This window comes from Carettochelys insculpta, chromosome 2 (genome assembly GCF_033958435.1).
Source record: "Carettochelys insculpta isolate YL-2023 chromosome 2, ASM3395843v1, whole genome shotgun sequence".
In the NCBI taxonomy this organism is placed as follows: domain Eukaryota; kingdom Metazoa; phylum Chordata; order Testudines; family Carettochelyidae; genus Carettochelys; species Carettochelys insculpta.
Genome location: NC_134138.1, coordinates 234,009,276 through 234,029,158, shown reverse-complemented (window position 1 = coordinate 234,029,158; position 19,883 = coordinate 234,009,276). Strand labels below are relative to the sequence as shown.

At 40.8% G+C, this 19,883-nt stretch overlaps 1 protein-coding gene across 3 annotated transcripts in view; it reads left to right on the top strand.

Moving 5' to 3' along the window:
- Positions 1-5,073: 5,073 nt before the first annotated feature.
- The window catches only part of VPS50 (VPS50 subunit of EARP/GARPII complex), a 184,277-nt gene continuing 169,467 nt past the window's right edge, over positions 5,074-19,883 (top strand). For all 3 annotated transcript variants that reach the window (XM_074984736.1, XM_074984735.1, XM_074984734.1), the window contains exons 1-2: positions 5,074-5,209; positions 9,461-9,529. In XM_074984736.1, coding sequence (XP_074840837.1) covers positions 5,177-5,209; positions 9,461-9,529 — 102 coding nt within the window. In that variant the 5' untranslated portion in view covers positions 5,074-5,176. The remainder of the gene's footprint in view (positions 5,210-9,460; positions 9,530-19,883) is intronic.

Here is a 19,883-nt window from a genome sequence, read left to right as displayed (position 1 = left end):
GGAGCCAACACTTGGAGGACTGAAATTGAAGGTAGGTTGGCAGATGCCTTGGTAACGTTAAGATGGGAAGCTGATCCTCTTTTCTCGCCAGGAGATGTAAAGATCATGCTGCTCTACGCAAGTGAAGGCAAGTATTCAGAGGATATGTGTAAGTACCTCCTGATGTTTTTGGAGTACCATTAGACTCTAAGGGTATGGTTTCCTCTGTCATTGGCCTCGGGGACATAAGTGACTCATCAATTAGTTCTAAAAGATCTGATATAGGTTTCAACTGGTGGTGAATTTGTAGAGTTCAGGCAGCTTCAGCATCTGTGAAATGATTGGTGGCACTGATATTTATCTGGGACCACTGAGGGGAATTGACTTGGCTTCATCCATGATTGGGAGTAGGGTGTTCACTGAGGGCTGCAGAAGTAAGACTTATTAACATAGTAGACTGCTGTATTGCACGAGCATCCTATGGAAATGAAAAAGTGAAAACAAAAAGCGTATGCAGATATTTATTTCCACGTGGGCTTTCAGTGTTAACTGATGGCCTGATAGTGTTTGTACTTAATGCAATATTAATCACTCTCACTAAATCCTCTCTGAAAAAACAAACAAGTGTTATTTTAGTCATAACCTTTTGTGTGTTTTGGCTCAGCTTTGATAAATATGAATGATTTTATTATTCATACATTAATCATGTTGCCATATGCTAAAAACTGTTAGTGGATTATTTCTACAATAAACAACTAAGGGCCTTGTTCTCTCTTCCACCAAGGAATGCACAAGGTCACCAAAGCAATTAGAATCTTGCGAGGCCTATCAAAGGTGAAAACTAGCTGCATTATATGCTTTGCCCAAATTCTCTGCAGATTTATAGAAGCCTCCACCAGTGTTCCCTGTAAGCTGAATGCTTGGGCAGCCGCCTCAAAGAAATTCACGTGTCATCCAGCTGATTCGCAGAGTGCCCACAGTCAGCAGCATGTGTTTCTACTGGTGGTGCAAGTGTTCACATGCCTTGGTGTACATAAAAAAATGTATTCCATCCACGACTGGGAAAAAAATTAGAGGGAACACTGACTTCCAACATACTTGTTCATATCTAGGTTGCCCCACTGGGTGGGAGCTGGCTTGTTGGACAAAGAAGTGATAGTTCTCCTCAGCATGTTCCCACAAGTTGAGCCCATGGATTGTAAATTGGAAATCCTATGCTGACTGCTATTTTAAGTGTTAATTAACTCATATGTAATATTTTCTGTAGTTATTACCAGTGCCTTTTCTGTAAAAAAAACCAAAAAAACAAAAAAAACCAAAACAATGGTACTCAGCTTGCTCCCCACCCCACCTCTCCAGCCAATCCCATGGCTGGGGCTGCCGACTGCCAAGGCGCTGGCGCTCAGTCCCTGCAAGTACCGGAACAAGAAAAGCACTGGTTACTACTATGCTACAGTGGGTGGGCGTCACAAAGGAAAGAAATACCCATTTGATTGTGATAAGGTAAAGTGTGTGGTAAGACAAATGGTAAAGCTTCTGTACACACCAGAGTATGGAAAATAACTTTTTCAAAGCATAGCATGCATTTCTGTGGCAATGCAAGTCTCTTTTTGTTTTGGTTACTAAAGGTTGCATCATATTGTGACTTGAACTGAGCAGTAATTGCACTGGTCCAAGGTACTAATTCCTGAGTACCACTGCTTAGAAGAAACTGAAGCAGCCAGAAAATTTTCACAGCTTGTGTAACTGTCCATTGGGGGACTTGACTCTGGGACTTTTGCAGCTTAGGGCAGGTGCCTCTACCAGCTTGAGCTAAAGGCCATCTGGTTTCCAGCTTTGGCTGTAGAGGACACTTATTCTTTCTCTGTTAAGTGGTTGAGGTACTCCCCTTGCCCCACAGGGCTGTTAACCACATCTATGGGCATAAGTTGCATACTTCCCCATTGGAGGGGGGGTCCCCACGTTCAGAGACCCAGATGAAATCCTTAACAAGCATCTGCTTATAACAGCCCAGAGGCGGGGCTTGACCTTGAGACCGCTATAGCTTGAGGGAGGTACCTCTACAGCTTGAGCTAGAAGACAATTGGCTTTTAGCTTAGGCTGTGGAGGACACATTCTTTCTCTGTGAAGTGGTCTAGGTACCACTACACAGGATAGTTAACCACACATAGGTGTGTGGGTGACACTTGCTGTTAGTGAACATTTTCATACTACTATCTTTTCACTAGAACCACCTCATTACACTGTACCTTCAAATGACTATAATTGAAGTCTGAACACAGTCTGCACAGAAACATGCTTTATAATACATTAAAACAATTTCCGCAAACATTTAAAATTCAAGAAAAGCAAACAAATTGCCTATTGAGCAATTATTCCACTATTAAGCCGCGTCTACACGTGCCAGCTACTTCAAAGTAGCCGCGCCAACTTCGAAATAGCGCCCACCACGTCTACACGTGGCGAGCGCTATTTCGAAGTTGAAATCGACATAAGGTGGCGAGACGTTGAAGTCGCTATTCTCATAAGGAGATGGGAATAGTGCCCTACTTCGACGTTGAACATCGAAGTAGGGCACGTGTAGCCGATCCACGTCTCGCAACATCGAAATAGCGGGGTCCGCCATGGCAGCCATCAGCTGAGGGGTTGAGAGACGCTCTCTCCAGCCCCTGTGGGGTTCTATGGTCATCGTGTGCAGCAGCCCTTAGACCAGGGCTTCTGGCTGCTGCTGCTGCAGCTGGGGATCCATGCTGCATGCACAGGGTCTGCAACCAGTTGTCGGCTCTGTGGATCTTGTGCTGTTTAGGGCAAGTGTGTCTGGGAGGGGCCCTTTAAGGGAGCAGCTTGCTGTTGAGTCTGCCCTGTGACCCTGTCTGCAGCTGTTCCTGGCACCCTTATTTCGATGTCGGCCGCTTTGGTGTGTAGACCCTCCCCTGCAGCGCCTACTTCGATGTAATACTGCCCAACGTCGACGTTGAACATCGACGGCACGAGCCCTGGAGGACGTGTAGATGTTATTCTTCGAAATAGCTTATTTCGATGTAGCATTCACATGTAGACGTAGCTTTACATAGCTAACAAGTCATACAATATATGACAGAAGATACATGTCTAAGTAGATCAACGTTTTGGCTAAGCATGCTTTTATATAATGAACTGGCAAAATTATTGTCACATCAGATTCCTTAGTTTTGTTTTGAAGACAATTCAGTGGATTGACAGCCTTGAAAGTGGATGTTCTTTATCCACAGGCTAGTTATACAACGGATGTTGGAATTGTCTTGTCATTATGCCTGCATCCTTACTTGAACAGACCCAGTTCTAGGAAAGAGATATTTTGTTTTGTTTACTTTGCCAATTCAGATGAATTGACTTTTTTGAGATGGGCAAAACAGCTGCAAATTAAGGTCAATTGTATGCAGTTTTTTCTGATGTGGGTTCCTGTGCAAGTCAATTAATTACAAAATCACGTAGGCCCCATCGACACTAGCAAGTCCATTCAGAAAAGCAGGCCCTCTTCTGAAAGAACAAGCAGAGCATCCACTCAAGAAATGCTTTCTTTTGAATTTTTTTTTAAAGAACATGACACTTCCCAAATGAGGAAGAGCGCCCTTTTCTGAAAGATTCTTTAGGAAAAAAACATGTGTAGATGCTCCAGGGACCCTTTGTTCAAAAGAGTGGTCCTCATGGTTCTGGACTTTTCAATCCCTGGGCCATTCTTTCAAAAGAGCAGGAGCAGTGTGGACGCTCTCTTTTGAAAGAGCAGATTGCTCTTTTAATCTGCTTTTTTGCATGTGGATGTGCTTTTTCGAAAGAAGATCTTCCAGAAGAGATCTTCCGGAAGATCATCTTTTGAAAGATCACTGTAGTGCAGACGGAGCCATGGTGAGGCTGTCGGTTTATAAAGAATACTTTTGCACAAATATTTTATTTACAACAACAACAACAAACACAGAATAGGATGAACACTTCTTATCTTGTTTAGCCACTCCAGTAGCCACTTGGTTTCCTTAAACCCATGTTTTTAAATAAAGGGAGAACTTCTGGCTATTTATGTATGCAAATATATAGCTCAGGTGCTGCTATTAGAATCTCATGTCAGAACTCAGGCCTCCATGCCTAATCTGATGGAAGATCTGTGGGCGCTGCTTTCATGGAAGAGACATCGAGTCTCACATTGGATATGGTGTGATGCTGCTTTGCATGAACATGACCTAGTATGATAAAGTGTCATTTTCCATCTATTTCAATGCACTTCATTCTGGAAACAAACAACTCCTCTACTCAGGAACTATTCCCTTCAGAGCAAGGTCTAGTCAAATTTTCACACTTTTTTTCTTCACAAACGTGTGAAGGAGCACAGGAACACATAGAGCACATAAGAACATATAATAAGAGCACATATTTTAGGATAAGTGATTTGAATGGAATTTAACTTGTACCCCCCACACCCATAAAGAAGCAGAGGAAAAAAGCTTAGCTCTTGTACTTCTCTACTGATCCGGAGCAGCCTATGGGGCACCATCCCCACTTACAGAGCAGCTTCCCATCAAAACAAGAAGACCAACGAGACCCAGTTTCATGCTCCTCCTTCCCCAGGCCAGCCACACCTCTCTGACCCTCAGGGGATCTGATGGTAGGCACCCAGTGTCCCCACTGATGAGTCCCCTTTTGCCAACCAGGGACTACAGCTGCCCTCTATTGCCCCTGATGTGCCCGTTCTGCCCCTGGGCTGACAATGAGCAGTGGCTCCACTGGCTTGGCTGGCGACCAGTTGGCCTGAGCGGGCCATGCTCACAAAGCTGCAACGCGATTGAGTGCAGAAGGAAGCTCGCCCAGCAGGAGGCAGTGAGTCCGCCCGATAAGGGGCTCTCTACACGACGTGTGCCTTCCTCTCTATGGTTACTCCTGTAATCCCGAGACACAGCCTGGATTGTGTGGGGTGCGGGGGAGGGGCGGGTCTGGGCGTACTGACGGGGATTGTAGTTCTCTGCGGCTGCACGTCCCGAGCACCTTGAAGGATGATGACGCTGTCAGGGACTGCAAGCCCCACAATGCACTAGGCAGCAGGAAGGCCTGTCACGTGACGTGCAATATGGCTGTCCATTGTCAGGCAGGACTGAAGTCTGCGGGTGACGGTGGGTTGTGAGTGCTGCCGGTCCGCCCGGGGGTCTGAGCTGCTCGAAGGAGTGTAGACATGCAGAAAATCAAGTCGCTGATGACCCGTCAGGTAAGGCTAGCGGGCTGGGGCTGGAGACAGGCGTGTGGGACACGGTTCGGAGGGGGCAGAGCTGGGGTCTGTGTAGGGGCATGAGGGGAGGGGCCGCAGCTAGGGGTGCGGGGGAGATTGCGGGGCTGAGTTTGGGTCAAACCTCGCTTCCTAGGAGACTGTACAGGAAGGTTGCAAAGAGGGTCGCGACCCTTCTACAGAGCAGCGTGTCGGGGCGGGAGAGGCTTTAGAGGTGGCTGTGTGGGTGTCCGCTGGGGTGAGGAAGTGCTGTCTGATCTGTGCTGGGGGACTGCAACACGTGTACATCGGAGAGTACAGGGGTCCGTGGTGTGCGAAGGAGAAATGTTTGTGAGGTATATTTGGGCTAAAGTGGGTTGCTGAGTTGCAATGAGTTGCAGTGGTACTTAGCAGGAGTGAAAGTTTAATGAGTCTGGGATTTAGGCATATGCAACCATTTATTGCTTTTATTATCACTTTGAATGCCAAATGAATTTCAACATGTAAGAAATTCGTTAAGTGGTTTATTTTGTCATATCATTTGTCCTCCCGTCTCCTTTTTACAGCACAGATCACAATGTGTTTTTCAAGTTTCCTTGTTCAAGTGCAGTTTTATCTTAAAACTTTTTATTCTAACATGGTTTTGTTTCCTAGTATATGTAAGTGTTGAAAAGGGGAAGTTGTAGCACGATTTTGAAATAGCATTGGAATAATTTATACTAGAACACATTTAAACATCTTTCCATAAACACTTGAAAATCTTGCAAAAAACAAGCTGTGACACCTTAGAGAATAACAAATGTATTGTTCATGTGAGGAAGTGAGTTTTGTCCATGAAAGCTCATGACCTAATAATTTTGTTAGTCTCTAAGGTACCACAGGGCTGCTTGTTCTTTGTGAATCTACAGATTACCCTGGCTACTCTTCTGAGACTTGAAAACCTGTTTAGGTATTTTGACTCTCTTACCCTTTTTTTGCCTTCTTTTGATTATCTTTATTGTTCAAACAGTTAATATATTTTATAGTCTGATTGTTCAAACATCTGTTTTTTAAAAATAAATATTTAAGTCAGGCATAATCCTATTGATCTTTTGAAATCGGACCACTTTTACCCGTGTGCCAGACTTTATCTTTGTTTAGCAAATTTGAAAAATATGTTCTGTCACAAACCCCAAAGGTTCTAGATAACTGTCAAAAATCTGTTGAACTACAGAAGGGGGAATGGCAGTGTAAAATTCAGGCTTGTAGTTCAGGTTTCTCAGAGTTCTGATATGTATTGGAGATAGCTTTCAATAAGTGTCTAGGACATTTTTCAAGCCTCAGAAGTATTCTGGTGAGAACCCAGCTTCCTTCACACACCTAGATATTGGGAATGAAGAGGGTGCTAGTATCTTTGTCCAGTGCAGGAGAATTTACTTTTAGAATTACTTCAAAATTCTTAGTCCTGAGGCCAGGAATAATGTGATTCAGTGGTGTCCTCTCAACCATATTAAATGGGAAGGACATGTAAACATAAGCACAACCTTGTGTGCCAAAGAAATGCTATGTATGTTAAATTTAAAGTCACCTGTACTGATATACATTTAAAGTCCAGCTTGTTTCACACACACACCCATATATAGATGATTTCCATGTACAGTATGGTCCATTTACACACTCGCATAACTAAAATGATGTAAACAAGCTAATCAATTATTCATTGGTATATAGTGTTGAAGTAGATTGCAGGCCTTATGTAATGTTCTGGTGTGCTCTGTATGGCTTACCAGCCTTAGGATGGGCACCCCAGTGTAATCAATATCAATTTTTGACTTTTGGGGTTAATATAAAGTTCAGCAAGTATTTCCTAGCACCACTTTAAATAATGGTGGGATAAAATGGGTATCTGAACTTCTTGTTTTTCAGCTATCAACTAGATTTGCTTGGCCTCACTGAGGTGAATGCTTTTGGTTAATGATGACAGTTGAGGTGGAGGATGTGTTTGGATTTCCCAAGTTCATAATAAAAGCAGACAAGTAAATTCATAAAGTGATTTTTTTTTTCCCAATCTGGAAGGTGAACCTTTTTTAAAAAGTAGTAATTACAAAAATGATGTCCTTAGCAAATTCATCTATTTACTCTGTCAGTGGCTTCATCAGTCTCAGATTTGTCTGCTTTAAATAGAGATTTTTTTCAGGGCCATCATATATTTAGTTTCTAATAATTTTTGAAATGCAAATGTAATACTTCCTAGCATTTGTACAGTACAATGTTTTTCAGTTAAGAGTCTCAACAACACTTCACAGAGTCCTCCTTTAACAGGTGTAAAAGCTGAATTTGCTGACTTTCAGAGAGTCTCTGGGTTCATATTTCCAGTACAAATCAATGGGTGTTTGGGGAGATAAATGTGTTTGAAACTCAGGCCCTATGTGCCTTGGCTAAGGCAATTAGTCTTGCAGCCAGATTTAAAATTTGGGAGTTCCTTTCTCTGAAGCTTGTGCATACACTCATGCGCTGTTTGCTTTTTGCTTTCATGTTGCCTCTGGGCTTTTAATAGTAGTAAAATCTAGATTTTTTTTTTTTTTTAAGAAAGCTGATCAGGTCTGATTCAGAGGATATATTGGGACCAGATAAGTTCAATCAGTAGGAGTGCAATATCCAGTTTAATTAGCTAACCAGTCAAATGTTAAGTTTAACTAGTTAACCAATTACCTGGTGGGAGCGGGGGTTTGGGTGCTAATGGGTCTGCTCCAGGTGGTATGGATCAGCCCCCCCATCATGGGTGGAGACTGCTCTGTCCCAGCTGGGCTGGAGCACCCTGGGCACAATGTGCTCAGACTCACTACAGACAAGGACTGCTTCAGCTTGGCTGGAGTATCCCCCGCCTGCAGCATTCTTGAGGCTGCTACAATCCAGGGCTGTTCTGGCCAGGCTGGGGCTCCCCTGTCTATGGTGAGCCCTGTACCTGCTGTGGACCCAGGCTGCTCCAGCCAGGCTAGAGTGTTGCTGCCTGCAGCACTCCCAGGCCCTGACCACTGTGAACTAGGGCTTCTCCAACTAGGCTTGAGTGCCCTTGCTCACAGCATTCCTGGGCTGAGCTGTAGTGGACAGAGGCTGCTCTGGTCAAGCTAGAGTGCTCCTGTCTACAGCATGCCCTGGACTGCTATAGATGAGGGCTGTTCTGGCTGGACTGGAGCACCCACAGCTTCTGGTGGGCCCTGCAGGCACGGAGCCCATGTAGGATGAGGCTTACTGTTTAACAGGTTAGCCGTTAACATCCGTAGCCATCAGCATGCCTTTTAGATTGTCACTTTTAAAAATGAACATGTGTAACATTCAATAAATGTCTCAGAAGGATATCTGTGTTGGTCTGTATCCATAAAAACAATTAGGAGTCCTGTGGCACCTTGGTGACTAACAGATTCATTAGGGCATCATCTTTCGTGGGTGAAACACACTTCATCAGATGAACTAGCGTGAACGTACAAAGGCAGGTATATATGTAAGAAAATTACTGTAAAAGGGAAGTTGTTATCCATTGTAAATTAGGGTGATCAGGTGACTGTGGTCATTTGGTGAAGCTGATGGGGAGAGATGGATAAAGGGTTATGTAGTATTTGGCTGGGTGATAAATCCAGTAACCAGTATCATGTCTCTGCATCATAAGGATGACATTGTTTTCCACAATTAACACTTTTTGAAAGAAAATAATTATATAATTTCTGGCATTTGGAGTGTACTGTCCCCTTCCCCGTAGCCCCAATATAACAGAAAAAGTTAAGAGTTTTAAGTGGTAAATCATTAAATATTTCATTTTATAGAAATGACAATTATTCTGAAGAGTAGGTGGCACTTAATTTGAATTAAAGCTTTTGGTCCCATTAACTCATCAAACTAGCACAATAGGGTGCATTGTGTTCTGAGTTGCATTTGCCTTTTGAACACTGAATAACAGATGTGGGAGTTGTCAAGGCAGTACAATAAGAAGTACATATCGATTGTAAGGAAATGCCAGTCTCTTTGCAGTTCATGAATTTGACTGACGCAATGCAGGTTCTGGCCCCCAATCTGCAAATACTTGTGTGTGCGTGAATAAATTACTCATGTTAACAGTCCCACTGAAGTATTTGACACGTTGCAGGCTATGGCCCCAATGCTGTAATGGAGTTTAGTACAGCTTGTATACAGATTGTGAAGTACAGGTGTTGTTTTAACGTGGTTTAACTGCAAGGTATGTAGCATTGACTACATTAACTGTTAAATGTCTTTTTCAAGGGTCTCAAAAGTCCACAGGAGAACATTCATGACCTCAGCCCTGTTGAGAATTTCCGGATTCCTAGCAAGGTATGACCCAGAGGTATTCTTTAGGTTCTTTTTTGTTGTAATGTTTCTGTGTTTTCCATAGTAAGCAAGTTATTTTTCTCTATCCCATCTGTTTGGGACAAGTTTGTGCTGGATTTCTTTCATTTTTTCATAAGCTTGTTGAATAAATTCTGCAAAAGGACTGATGTACAGGAAGTAAGAATTTGACCTGAGACAAAGTTCACATGAACCTTCATGGAACTCAACAATTTTTACTACTCTTAATCCCAATTGGTCTTCCTATGACAAGAAAACTTACAAAAGCCATACCCTTTCTCTCACTGGAAGGTACAGCGGGCATCTCTGCCCACTGTGTTCAGCCTTTTTATTGGTTTGTTCCCATGAGCATATTCCTCATAGTTGAACATTTTTAATCATAATATTTTGCAGTTATGTCAACAGATTAAGCTGCTTTCTACCTTATGCTTTACAAGTACTAGATGTATGTAATGACCCCAGAAAAGCAAATTGCTCTGTCTCACTGCTTAGGTAATGCCAGTTGCTGATAAATACAGGAAAAAAAGCAGCTGTCTTGACAATCATGCGGAAAGGTGGGGCTTAATTATCAATATGTCTTCCAAGTGTTGGTTGTATATTTTGCTGTGTTTGTTGACCCATTGATTTTGCTAACAGGCTTGAAGCTACCATGTTCTGTTGCAAATGATGTCATTGCTCATCATTTTAGCTTTAACCTATGAATTATAAGTTACTGGCTTCAGCTTCTAAGCTGGAGACCTTATTTTGTAGTTTAAAAATCAATATTATTTCTGCACATACACAAAGTATCTTTATAATATACTGCATGTGTTGAGAGAAATCAGAAGATCAATCACATAAAATAAGTTCCAGGACTGGTGTTCCTGTTGTATAGACTGTGATTGTTGGTGAGACTCCTTATAAGGTTGAGAAGTTGTCTGTAGGTTCTCTCCCACAAACAACCTCCTAACCTTATCAGGATTCTCACCAGCAATCACATATAAAATAGAAATATCCGCCCCCCCCACCCAAATCAGCTGTAAGAGGCCATATCTTTAGTGTCTTTTCCTGACATCTTATTTGTACTAGTGGTATGCTTACATTTAATACCAAGGAGTATATACATTAAATTCCAGTGGCATTGAGTACTGTCTCATCTCCATAGTCCAATTTTTAATTATACAAATTTCTACAAGCCATTAAGTTACAGTTTCCAGGTGTCAGAGTTAAGTCTTTTCTGCAAAGTCAGTATTTTCTGATAAAAAGTAGCATTGAGGTGGTTGTTGTTATTTTTTGTGGCCTATAATATCATGATTATGTTTCATCATAGTGAAACATTCACACTGGTAAAACCAGCTGATTTTATTTATGGAGTGTTTTAGCTCAGGCATTTATAGTGAAATAAGAAATATGGGACAGTCATGCAATACCCTCTTGGAGTCTGGTTCTCTGGCTATTTCTTGAGCAGAACCCCGTCATAATAAATGTGAATTCTGCACTCAAATTGACTAGCAGAGTTTATTTGCATTCTTGTTAAAATGTGTGATAGGATTTTTTCAGTCTTCTACATACTTGCCACTTTGCCAGAATTCCTAATGATTCTGGATGCTCAACACCTCTGAAAATAAAGCTGATGACCTTTGTTGTTAGTGTAAAATTTTGAAACTTGCCTTTTTCAACAGAACCCTTTTTTATTAATAGCTTTGCCTGAATGCCTTTCTAAATGACTTGTTGATAGGTATATTTTTAAGTCAGGGATGCATGCAAAATAGATCAAATGGGTTGCTGTAATCTTTTTGTACAGAAGATTGTGTAGGATATGTTGTTGAAGCTGTCAGATAAATTAGAAACAAATTAAAATTTGACTTTATTATAAGATCCACTTGACCAGCTATGCTATAACTGGCACAGTTTCTGTGTGGGAGGGTGCTAAGCAGTCTAGCATAGCAGCTTTATGGGTCATATTTTTGTTATTAAGGAAAGGCTTTATAACTGTCTTAATAGAAAGATACAGACTCCCACCCTTAGGCTGATATTGCTCCTCTGCTGGAACCATAGATCTCTGTTTGGAATGCCAGGATTGCTTTGGCCTCAAGAGATGGAATCTCTCTTCGTTATTTGAATGACAGTAATGGAAAGCAATTTTCAGTAAAAATAAGCTAGTTCAGGAACTGAAGTTTTAGATTATTATTTTTTCCTCTGAGTTCCTATCTGGCTATCCTATATCTCTTGGCAAATACATGTATATGGAACTACAGGGCATCTTTTGCCATGGCAACACACAGCCATCAGAAGCAGGATTATGGTATAATTGCAGGACTAAGCGGCTAGCTGGAAATAGCTAAATCTCTTAGTATTATTTTATAAGGCTATGCAAAATTTTACCCAAACATGAAGGCCATGTTGACACTACAGCGATCTTTTAAAGATCACATCCACACACAAAAAAGTGGATTGAAAGATTGATCCGCTCTTTTGACAGAGAACATCCACACAGCCCCATCTCTTTTGAAAGACTGGGCCAGGGATCAAAAAATCCAGTGCTATGAGGACTGCTCGTTGGAAAGACAGGCCCCTGGAGCATCTACACATGCTTTCTTTTGAAAAAAGCTTTCAAAAGGAGGCACTCTTTCTGATCTGGGAGTGGAAGAGGGCTGCTGGAAGAAGAGCCGCATTCTTTTGATCTTGGGGGGAGAGAGAGCACATTTTGTGTGTGGATGCTGCGCATCTTCTTTTGAAAAGGGCATGATTTTCTGAAAAACCTGGCTAGTGTAGTCATGGCCAAAGTGTTTTTATTTGCTGATTTTTTTTTTTTTTTTTTTTTTTTTTAAAATCAGAAAAAATAAATTTTACAGACACACAATCCCAAGAGAAACTTGAAAAGCTTACTGCTGCTACCTACTGGTATGCTCTAAAAATGTGTTTGCACTAAACCTGGATATCTGGAATAATAAAAGTTCCCAGTCGAATAAAATCCAAGTATAGTATTGCTTTTATTATACCAGATCACTTACGTATTCAGGGTAGCACCTCTAAATTGAGCTAAAAGAAACATTGGTACTGGATCCATTTTCAAAAAACTGAATTAATGACTTCAGAAGATACTGTAAGTGGAACAACACGGCACCAAAAAAATCACAGGAAGGAACATGTGCTGTTGACAGATAATTGTAGGTTGGATTGTTTGAATCATATTTTCACTTTGTAATTTTGGTTATTTTTCTAAAGAAAGTTATTGGGTTTGTCTATACTTACAAGAAGATGGACACTGCAGAGGTTGATCTTCCAGGGTTTGATTTAACATGTCCAGTAAGGATGCCATAAATTGAAAGACCCGGGAAACTCCTTGCAGTTGCAAGGAGTAGGGGAAATTGACAGAACAGTTTCTCTCGTTGACTTCGTGCTGTGAGGACAGTGCAAAATGTTGACCTAAGGCACATCAACTACAGCTATGCTATTCTCGTAGCAATAGTTGCATTATTTTAGGTCATCTCTCTAGTGTACACCTGCCCATTGTTAAGCTGTGTTTGTAATTCTATGTATCCTTTATATTAAATTTGGTGCTTCCTTTTGCTAACTAGGGAGCTGTATTATAGCTAGAATAATCATTTAAGCAGTTATATTGCTTAATTTACATTTATTCAGATTCTTAATTTTTTTTACATTTTTAGTATGTTATGCGTTATACATTTTTCACTTACTAGACAGTTAATTTACTTGTGATTAACGTTCAGCTCTGTTTGGATAGAAGTTCAAGTGAAATGCACAAAAACAACATAAATGTGCTGGAAACATGAGAAGTTTTTGAAATAAGTTTGCATGTTAAGTCATTTTATTAAGCAAATGCAGCATTATTTATAGCTAGTGAATTGAACTGTTTCTGATCATCAAGCTCTTCAGGATTTTTAGAACTAGTACATCTCTTGCTCTCACATTTTATTTATAAATTAGAAGGGAAAATGAACTTCCCTGCTGTTTCATTCTTAACTTTGAATGACCTCATTTATTTGAATAAACTGAAACAAAGTATTTTCTCTGTAGCCACAGAAGAGGCTATATCTCTGAAAACACAGTTTAGCTTTTTCAACAAACTTTGATTGCAAGCACTCAGCCAGTGATTTCCATCAGTTCATTTATTTGGCTTTCTTTAAAATTTGTCAGCAAATATATACTGACTCTATTGCTTATTTTTATTTTACATTATTTTAATAGATTTATAGTAAATTTGGCCCTTAATATGGCTTATGAATTTCACATTTAATTTTAAAATAGGCTTGTTTAAAAATTAGTCTGTCTTGATATCAACCAGATTTGAATTTTAAAAAAATATTGAGTGTCTCATCCAGGGGATAATAAATTCCGTGTTGAAACACATTTTTGAAGTGTGGTAAATTATTTTAAACCTCAGACAGAGGATATAGAAAACAGGAAGAAGAGGAATAAGTTGAAGTTAGATTGTGTTTGCTGACACAAAAAACAGAAGAGTTCTTTTTTTTTGGAACAGGAGCTTATTCTGCACATCAGCCTGGTATTCCAGTATTTCTAGGAGTGGTATACCTCCCCTCAGGGACCATTAAGTAGTTACAAACAAAGAAAAATTGTAAAGAAAAGCAAAAACAAAAGCTGGAAACTGGTCTGCAGACTGCTTTGATTTCCAGCTAAGACTGTCCAAACGACAATCACTTCCATGACACTGCTTGTTTTAAAAAAAGCAAGAAAATACTGTGTTAAGGATATTTTATGGAACACACAATCATTATTAACCAGTTGCATTAACAGATTCTGCAACTCTCAGCCAGAAAATTCCCATATATCCATACAAAGCTACCCAGTAGGTATGCTAACCTACTTTAACTCGTGCTTTAATGCTGAACTTTGATGCTATCTTCGGTGAAATGTAGCAGCATGGGCACTGGTTAAGTATGTGGTGTGTAACATGTAAATAGGAAAAGTCTGTCACTGTTAGTGTGGATTGCTGGAAGGCTCAATCTATATCATTTTATGGTAACCTGTATTTTTGATATAATTAGTTTAGGACGGAAGATTATACATTGATGCCTACTGTCAGCATTGCTGTTGCATAGTGTCCTCAGGATCCAGACTGTACATCTTTGTTGTCAGCAGAAATGTCAAATATCTGCAACTTCCCCAGTGTTCTGAATTTGGCTCTAATTCTCTTACAGTGGAATGCAAATAAGTTGTTTGCTGATTTTTAGACGAGACTTAACTGGGAACTCTTTCCTCCTCCTCTCCCTTCTTCCCCCTGTCCCCCGAAATTGAGGGGGGAAAAGAAAAGTGCTAGTCAGTGACTTGCACAAATGTCTTCAAGTTGGAAGCTTTCTGCTGGTCCAAATAGATCTGCAGGAGGAACCACCTGTTCCAATCTCTCTATATAGGCATTCCTCAAACATCATCATTTTTACTCGAGGGAGTCATGCATGCGTCAGGCAGAGCAGGATGAAAGAAATGGCAGGAGTGAGAGTAGCAGATTCATGTGTCTGTTCTTTAAGTGGTGCTGCATAGAATGGACTTCCACTTTGAATGGTCCTTTGCAAGTCTTTGTGCGTTGGCAAGAGACAATATGGGAGGGTTTCGGCTTCTGAAATTCCTTCAGAATTGCTTCTTCCAAACTTATTTGTGGTCAGGTTTGTGCTCTGCTTTAGCTCTGTAAATCTTCTGTAGAAGTGTACCATCTCCTGCGTATTGGCTCTGACTCCCCCATTGTAGTCATATTGTTTTCAATTGGTGTAAGACTGCAACTTGCCAAGGTAGCTTAAGTATCTCCTCATTTGTGACAAAGTCAAACCAACAGTTACTAAGAGTGTGCTGTAACTTTTGAAACTGAAACTGTTTTAACTTCTTCACCTGAACTGCTAAAAGCCATGGTTTTGGTCTGTATTATGCAGTTGTCATCATTATTGTGATCACTATGTCGCTTATATGTCAGGTATCGCACAGACATCCTGCCGTTTAGAGGTCTTTGAAGACACTGAAATGCCATTGATGCAAGGGAGGTAGGCCTTGCATAAATGGTAAGGTGACCATCTGTCCCATTTTCAGCAGGGCGGTTGCCTATTTGGGACTCTAAAAAGGTGTCCCGACTTATTTTATAAAAGGGACTAATTGTCCCATATTTGCTGCGCAGGCACAACTGCCTGAAGGAGCGCATGTACTGTACATCAGTACATGCTCTCCGCAGCAGAGGGAGCCACCAGGTTACTTACTTTCCCCTTCCGGTGGGGGAGTGCCTGGGCTGCTCTGTCTCAGCTGCTTCCCGGAGGCTCGGGGAGGGTGGGGAAGTGCCTGGGCTGCTCTGGCCCTGCCGCTTCCTCGAGGCTTGGGGGAGAGGGAGCGCCCTCCCCTCCGTCTCAGATGTGGCCATGGGAGATACGGCCACCCTAATACATGGCCGTATGTCTGGGTTTTTTTCAGAGATAGAATGTCCTGCTGTCAATTGACTACCCAGATAAAACCATTCATTCCTCCAGAGTCTGTGTCATCTACATGGAGTATCTACTGGTAGTTCATTTGTGGGAGGTGTGCTTAACTGGGGTTTTTATTACCATTGATCTTAAGTCTCATGGCTTCTTCACTTCTTCGCATCTAATCTAGTATTAGCTATAGTTGGTCAGGAATCTCTCCAAGTAAGAAAATATCATGTTCTTACTGGAGCGTCTCTAAAGGTGGACCTTTAAATTTCACACTTAATTTTGGCTGTAGTCAGCTCTTGTCAGGCAGTCTTTTTGAATATTAAGTAAGGATAACACATCCTTGGTGAGCGTGTGATTGTAGAGAAAATCAATGTCTTATGTAGCTCTTCCCCCCCCCTCGGGCTGGTAATTGTATCATGATAAAGTATGAATATTTGGGGATATATTTTCACTATTCTAATATCCTAAGAGGAGAAAATTGAGTTGGAGTGATGTACTAGATATAATGTCCTCTAGTTTGGAATAACAAGAATCTTTTCAGCATCAAACCTTACATCATGTGGCATATAAGCATTAAAAACTACCGCTGTACATCCTACCCTCAAAATGAAAATGATCAGTCATGGATAATAAAACTGTCAAATCAGTAATGCAGATTACACCTTTGGGGTAACACCAGACCAACATGGTTGTGCTTGTTATATGTAACAGGCATGTAAACATCAGAAGGTCTTGGTTCTGCATCCGTGCCAACAGCTATTGATGGACCTATCCTCCATGAACTTATCTAGTTCTTTATTCGTTTGGCCTTCGCAATAGCCTGTGACAGAGTTCCACAGGTTCACTGTGTGTTGTGTGAAGAAATATTTCCTTTTGTTAGTTTTAAACCTGCTGACTATTAATTTCATTTGGTGACCCTAGTTCTTCTGTTATGCGAAGGAGTATATAGCACTTTCTTATTTATTTTCTTAATACCAGACATGATTTTATAGGACTGTATCATATTCCCCCTTTAGTTCTTTCTTTTCTAAGCTATAAAAGTTCCAGTCTCACTGCATATTCATGCCAGTGCCTTATTAGCATCTTCCAAACTACCTCATTAACATGCCCCTCTGAAAAGAGGGGGCATGTGTAGACCCAGCTCTAATATCTGCTCTGGATGTTCTCACTAACAGCCTGTCCTTTTAAGTCCTGTTTAGGGAAATATTTAGTTAACTTTTCCAGTGCTTTTTGTTCATTGAGGAAAATGCTGGTAAGTCTTCTAAAATTAATTATGATTTTGTGCATGTGCTGTCCTCTGAATGTCACCCTGTTTCTCTTTTGATTGGGCATTGCTGCGAGATGATTATTTTGTGGTTTTCTAGTTAGATGTTTTGTAGGGGAGTGGTGACTTCTTGGCAGCAAAGCATTTTGATTATTGCATTGTCAAGGGTAAAGAAATGCATCATATTTTGTTTTTCAATTTATTTTGCACAACAGTCTGGATTAAACTGGGGTTTGGGTGCAAGAAAACATAGGATAATTCTCTAGTTAATTGATCAACCTGACTTCTGTATTTCTAAAGCAGGACTTTGTTTATAGCATGTAGCCACATCCAGTACCTCAGCAGCAAGTTACCAAATATTTTGGAAAGAAGTATTCCTTTCTACAGTTCTCACTCATCCATGGCGATGTATTTTATTGTTTTTGGTTCTCTTTTTGTAGGCTCCTTTTGAAGTGAGTTGAATTAGGACATGAGGCTCTTTTCAGCAAATCCAGAAGTGTTTTTTGAAAAAATGTCAGCATTGGCACAGTTTTTTCTAAAGTAAATACTTGCCTGCTACTAATTTCCTTTTTTCTTCTTGCGTCCAAAGAGAAATCTCTAAGCAGTAGAGCTGTACAATGTTGCGCAAACCTGAATAGAACACTGAAATCACAGTGTAGATTTTAATAAGTTGGGGTGGGAAAGAGGAAGATTTCATGAGACCTACGCTGAGGGGAATTATTAATCTGTGGAAATGTGACTGTTACTATACAGCTCTGGGAAAAATTAATTTCACATGTGTCTTTTTAAACTTAAAATGTAACTTGTTTGTTATAGGAAAGGGTGGGGAAACCTACATTTGTACTGCATGTGAATGTTTTGATCTTTTAAGAAGACAGACATTTAAAAAAAATTAAGCTAGCTTTGGGAGAAAATGCAAACTCTTAAGAGAATCAAAATTAAAGACCAAAACTCATGTCTTCTGGTTTAATGGTGAGACTTGGCAGTAACATCTCTGGGCACTTCTGAAAGGAGAATTCTCATGATTGACTCAGTATGCAGCAAGGAAACAGCTTTCAGTATAAATTTTAATGCAGCTGAAGATGTGGTTCTATATGTATAGATTTGTTTTGGCTTATGCAAATAGCAAACACATGACTCAGAAGGGCAAGGGATGCAGGAAATGTGTGGTGGCAAACCCAGTCTTTGATCTCGTGATGGTCTATTTAAAAATACATAAGTTCAGGGCCAGTAATATTTCAAAAAAGCATTGCTCATGATCTGTCTCCTTCCATTGCTGGGTGTGTTTTGGTGATGACCCTTTAAAACTGGCAGGGTAAAGTGTTCCTATCATGGACGTGTTAGTTTTGAAGACAGTCTGGTAAGAGAAGTGATATACGGGCGGTTCCTGACTTACGACCGTTCATACTTATGACCAACCTCCCATTAACCCCATATTATTGTACTATGTAATATTTTAGAGTTGAGAACCATGTATGTTTAGTTTTTCAAACCGTGCAGGCAGTGTGGTGTGAGAACTACAGCTCAGTCATGGTGGCAGCTGGCATGTTGTCCCACGCCAACTCCTTTATTTTGTTTTGGTTCTCAGTAGCAGGTTGTGTTTTGTGTCTGCAGTCGGGCAGCATGTTTGTTTCATTCCCTCATATTTTGCCCTTACAGTATTTTCTATGTTTGCTTGTGGCCATCATGGCAAATAACAGGAAAAGTGCTAGTGATAAGGGTGGTGAGAAAAGAAAGAGAAAAGCTATTGATTTAGAACAGAAAATAGTGATAGTGAGGCAAAACAAAGGGGATCAAACAGTGTTGTTCATGGTGGGTAATTTAGGCCTAAGGAAATCCACCATAAGCACCATTTATAAAGAGCGAAGGGTCCTGTGGCACCTTATAGACTAACAGAAATGTATGAGCATAAGCTTTTGTGGGCAAAGACCCACTTCGTCAGATGCAGGGTCTGAGATTGACATTACTGGCCCTGAAATTCTGTATTTTTAAATAGACCATCACGAGATCAAGACCTGCATCTGACGAAGTGTGTGTCTGCCCACGAAAGCTTATGCTCTAAACTTTTCTGTTAGTCTATAAGGTGCCACAGGACCCCTCGTTGCTTTTGCAGATCCAGACTGACACGGCTGCCCCTCTGATTATAAAGAATAGTGATCACATTCGTGAAGCAGCGAAAGGATCTGTGCCTATGAAATCAACCATTATAACAAAGAAAAGATCAGGTCTCATCCGTGACATGAAAAAACTCTTAGCACTTTGGATGGAAGACCAAATTAAACGACATACGCCGTAAAGCCCCAAGACGATACAGCTATGGCTCATAGTCTTTTTGAAGACTTAAAGGAAAAGGAGGGGTATGACTACGACCAAACTTTCAGTGCCAGTCACGGCTGGTTCAGCTGTTTCAAGAACCATGAAAATGTTCACAATGTGAAAGTAAGTGAGGAGCAGCCAGTGCTGATTTGAAAGTAACAAACTTTCATAGAAGAATTGGATAAGCTGATAAAAGGGGAAAATTAGTTGACTGAACAGATCTTTAATATTGATGTGACAGGTCTCTCTTGTAAGAAAATGCCTGGCTGTACCTACATACATAAGGAGACAAAAACTATGCCTGGTTTTAAGGCTTTCAAAGACCTTCTAATAGTCTTGTTAGGAGGGA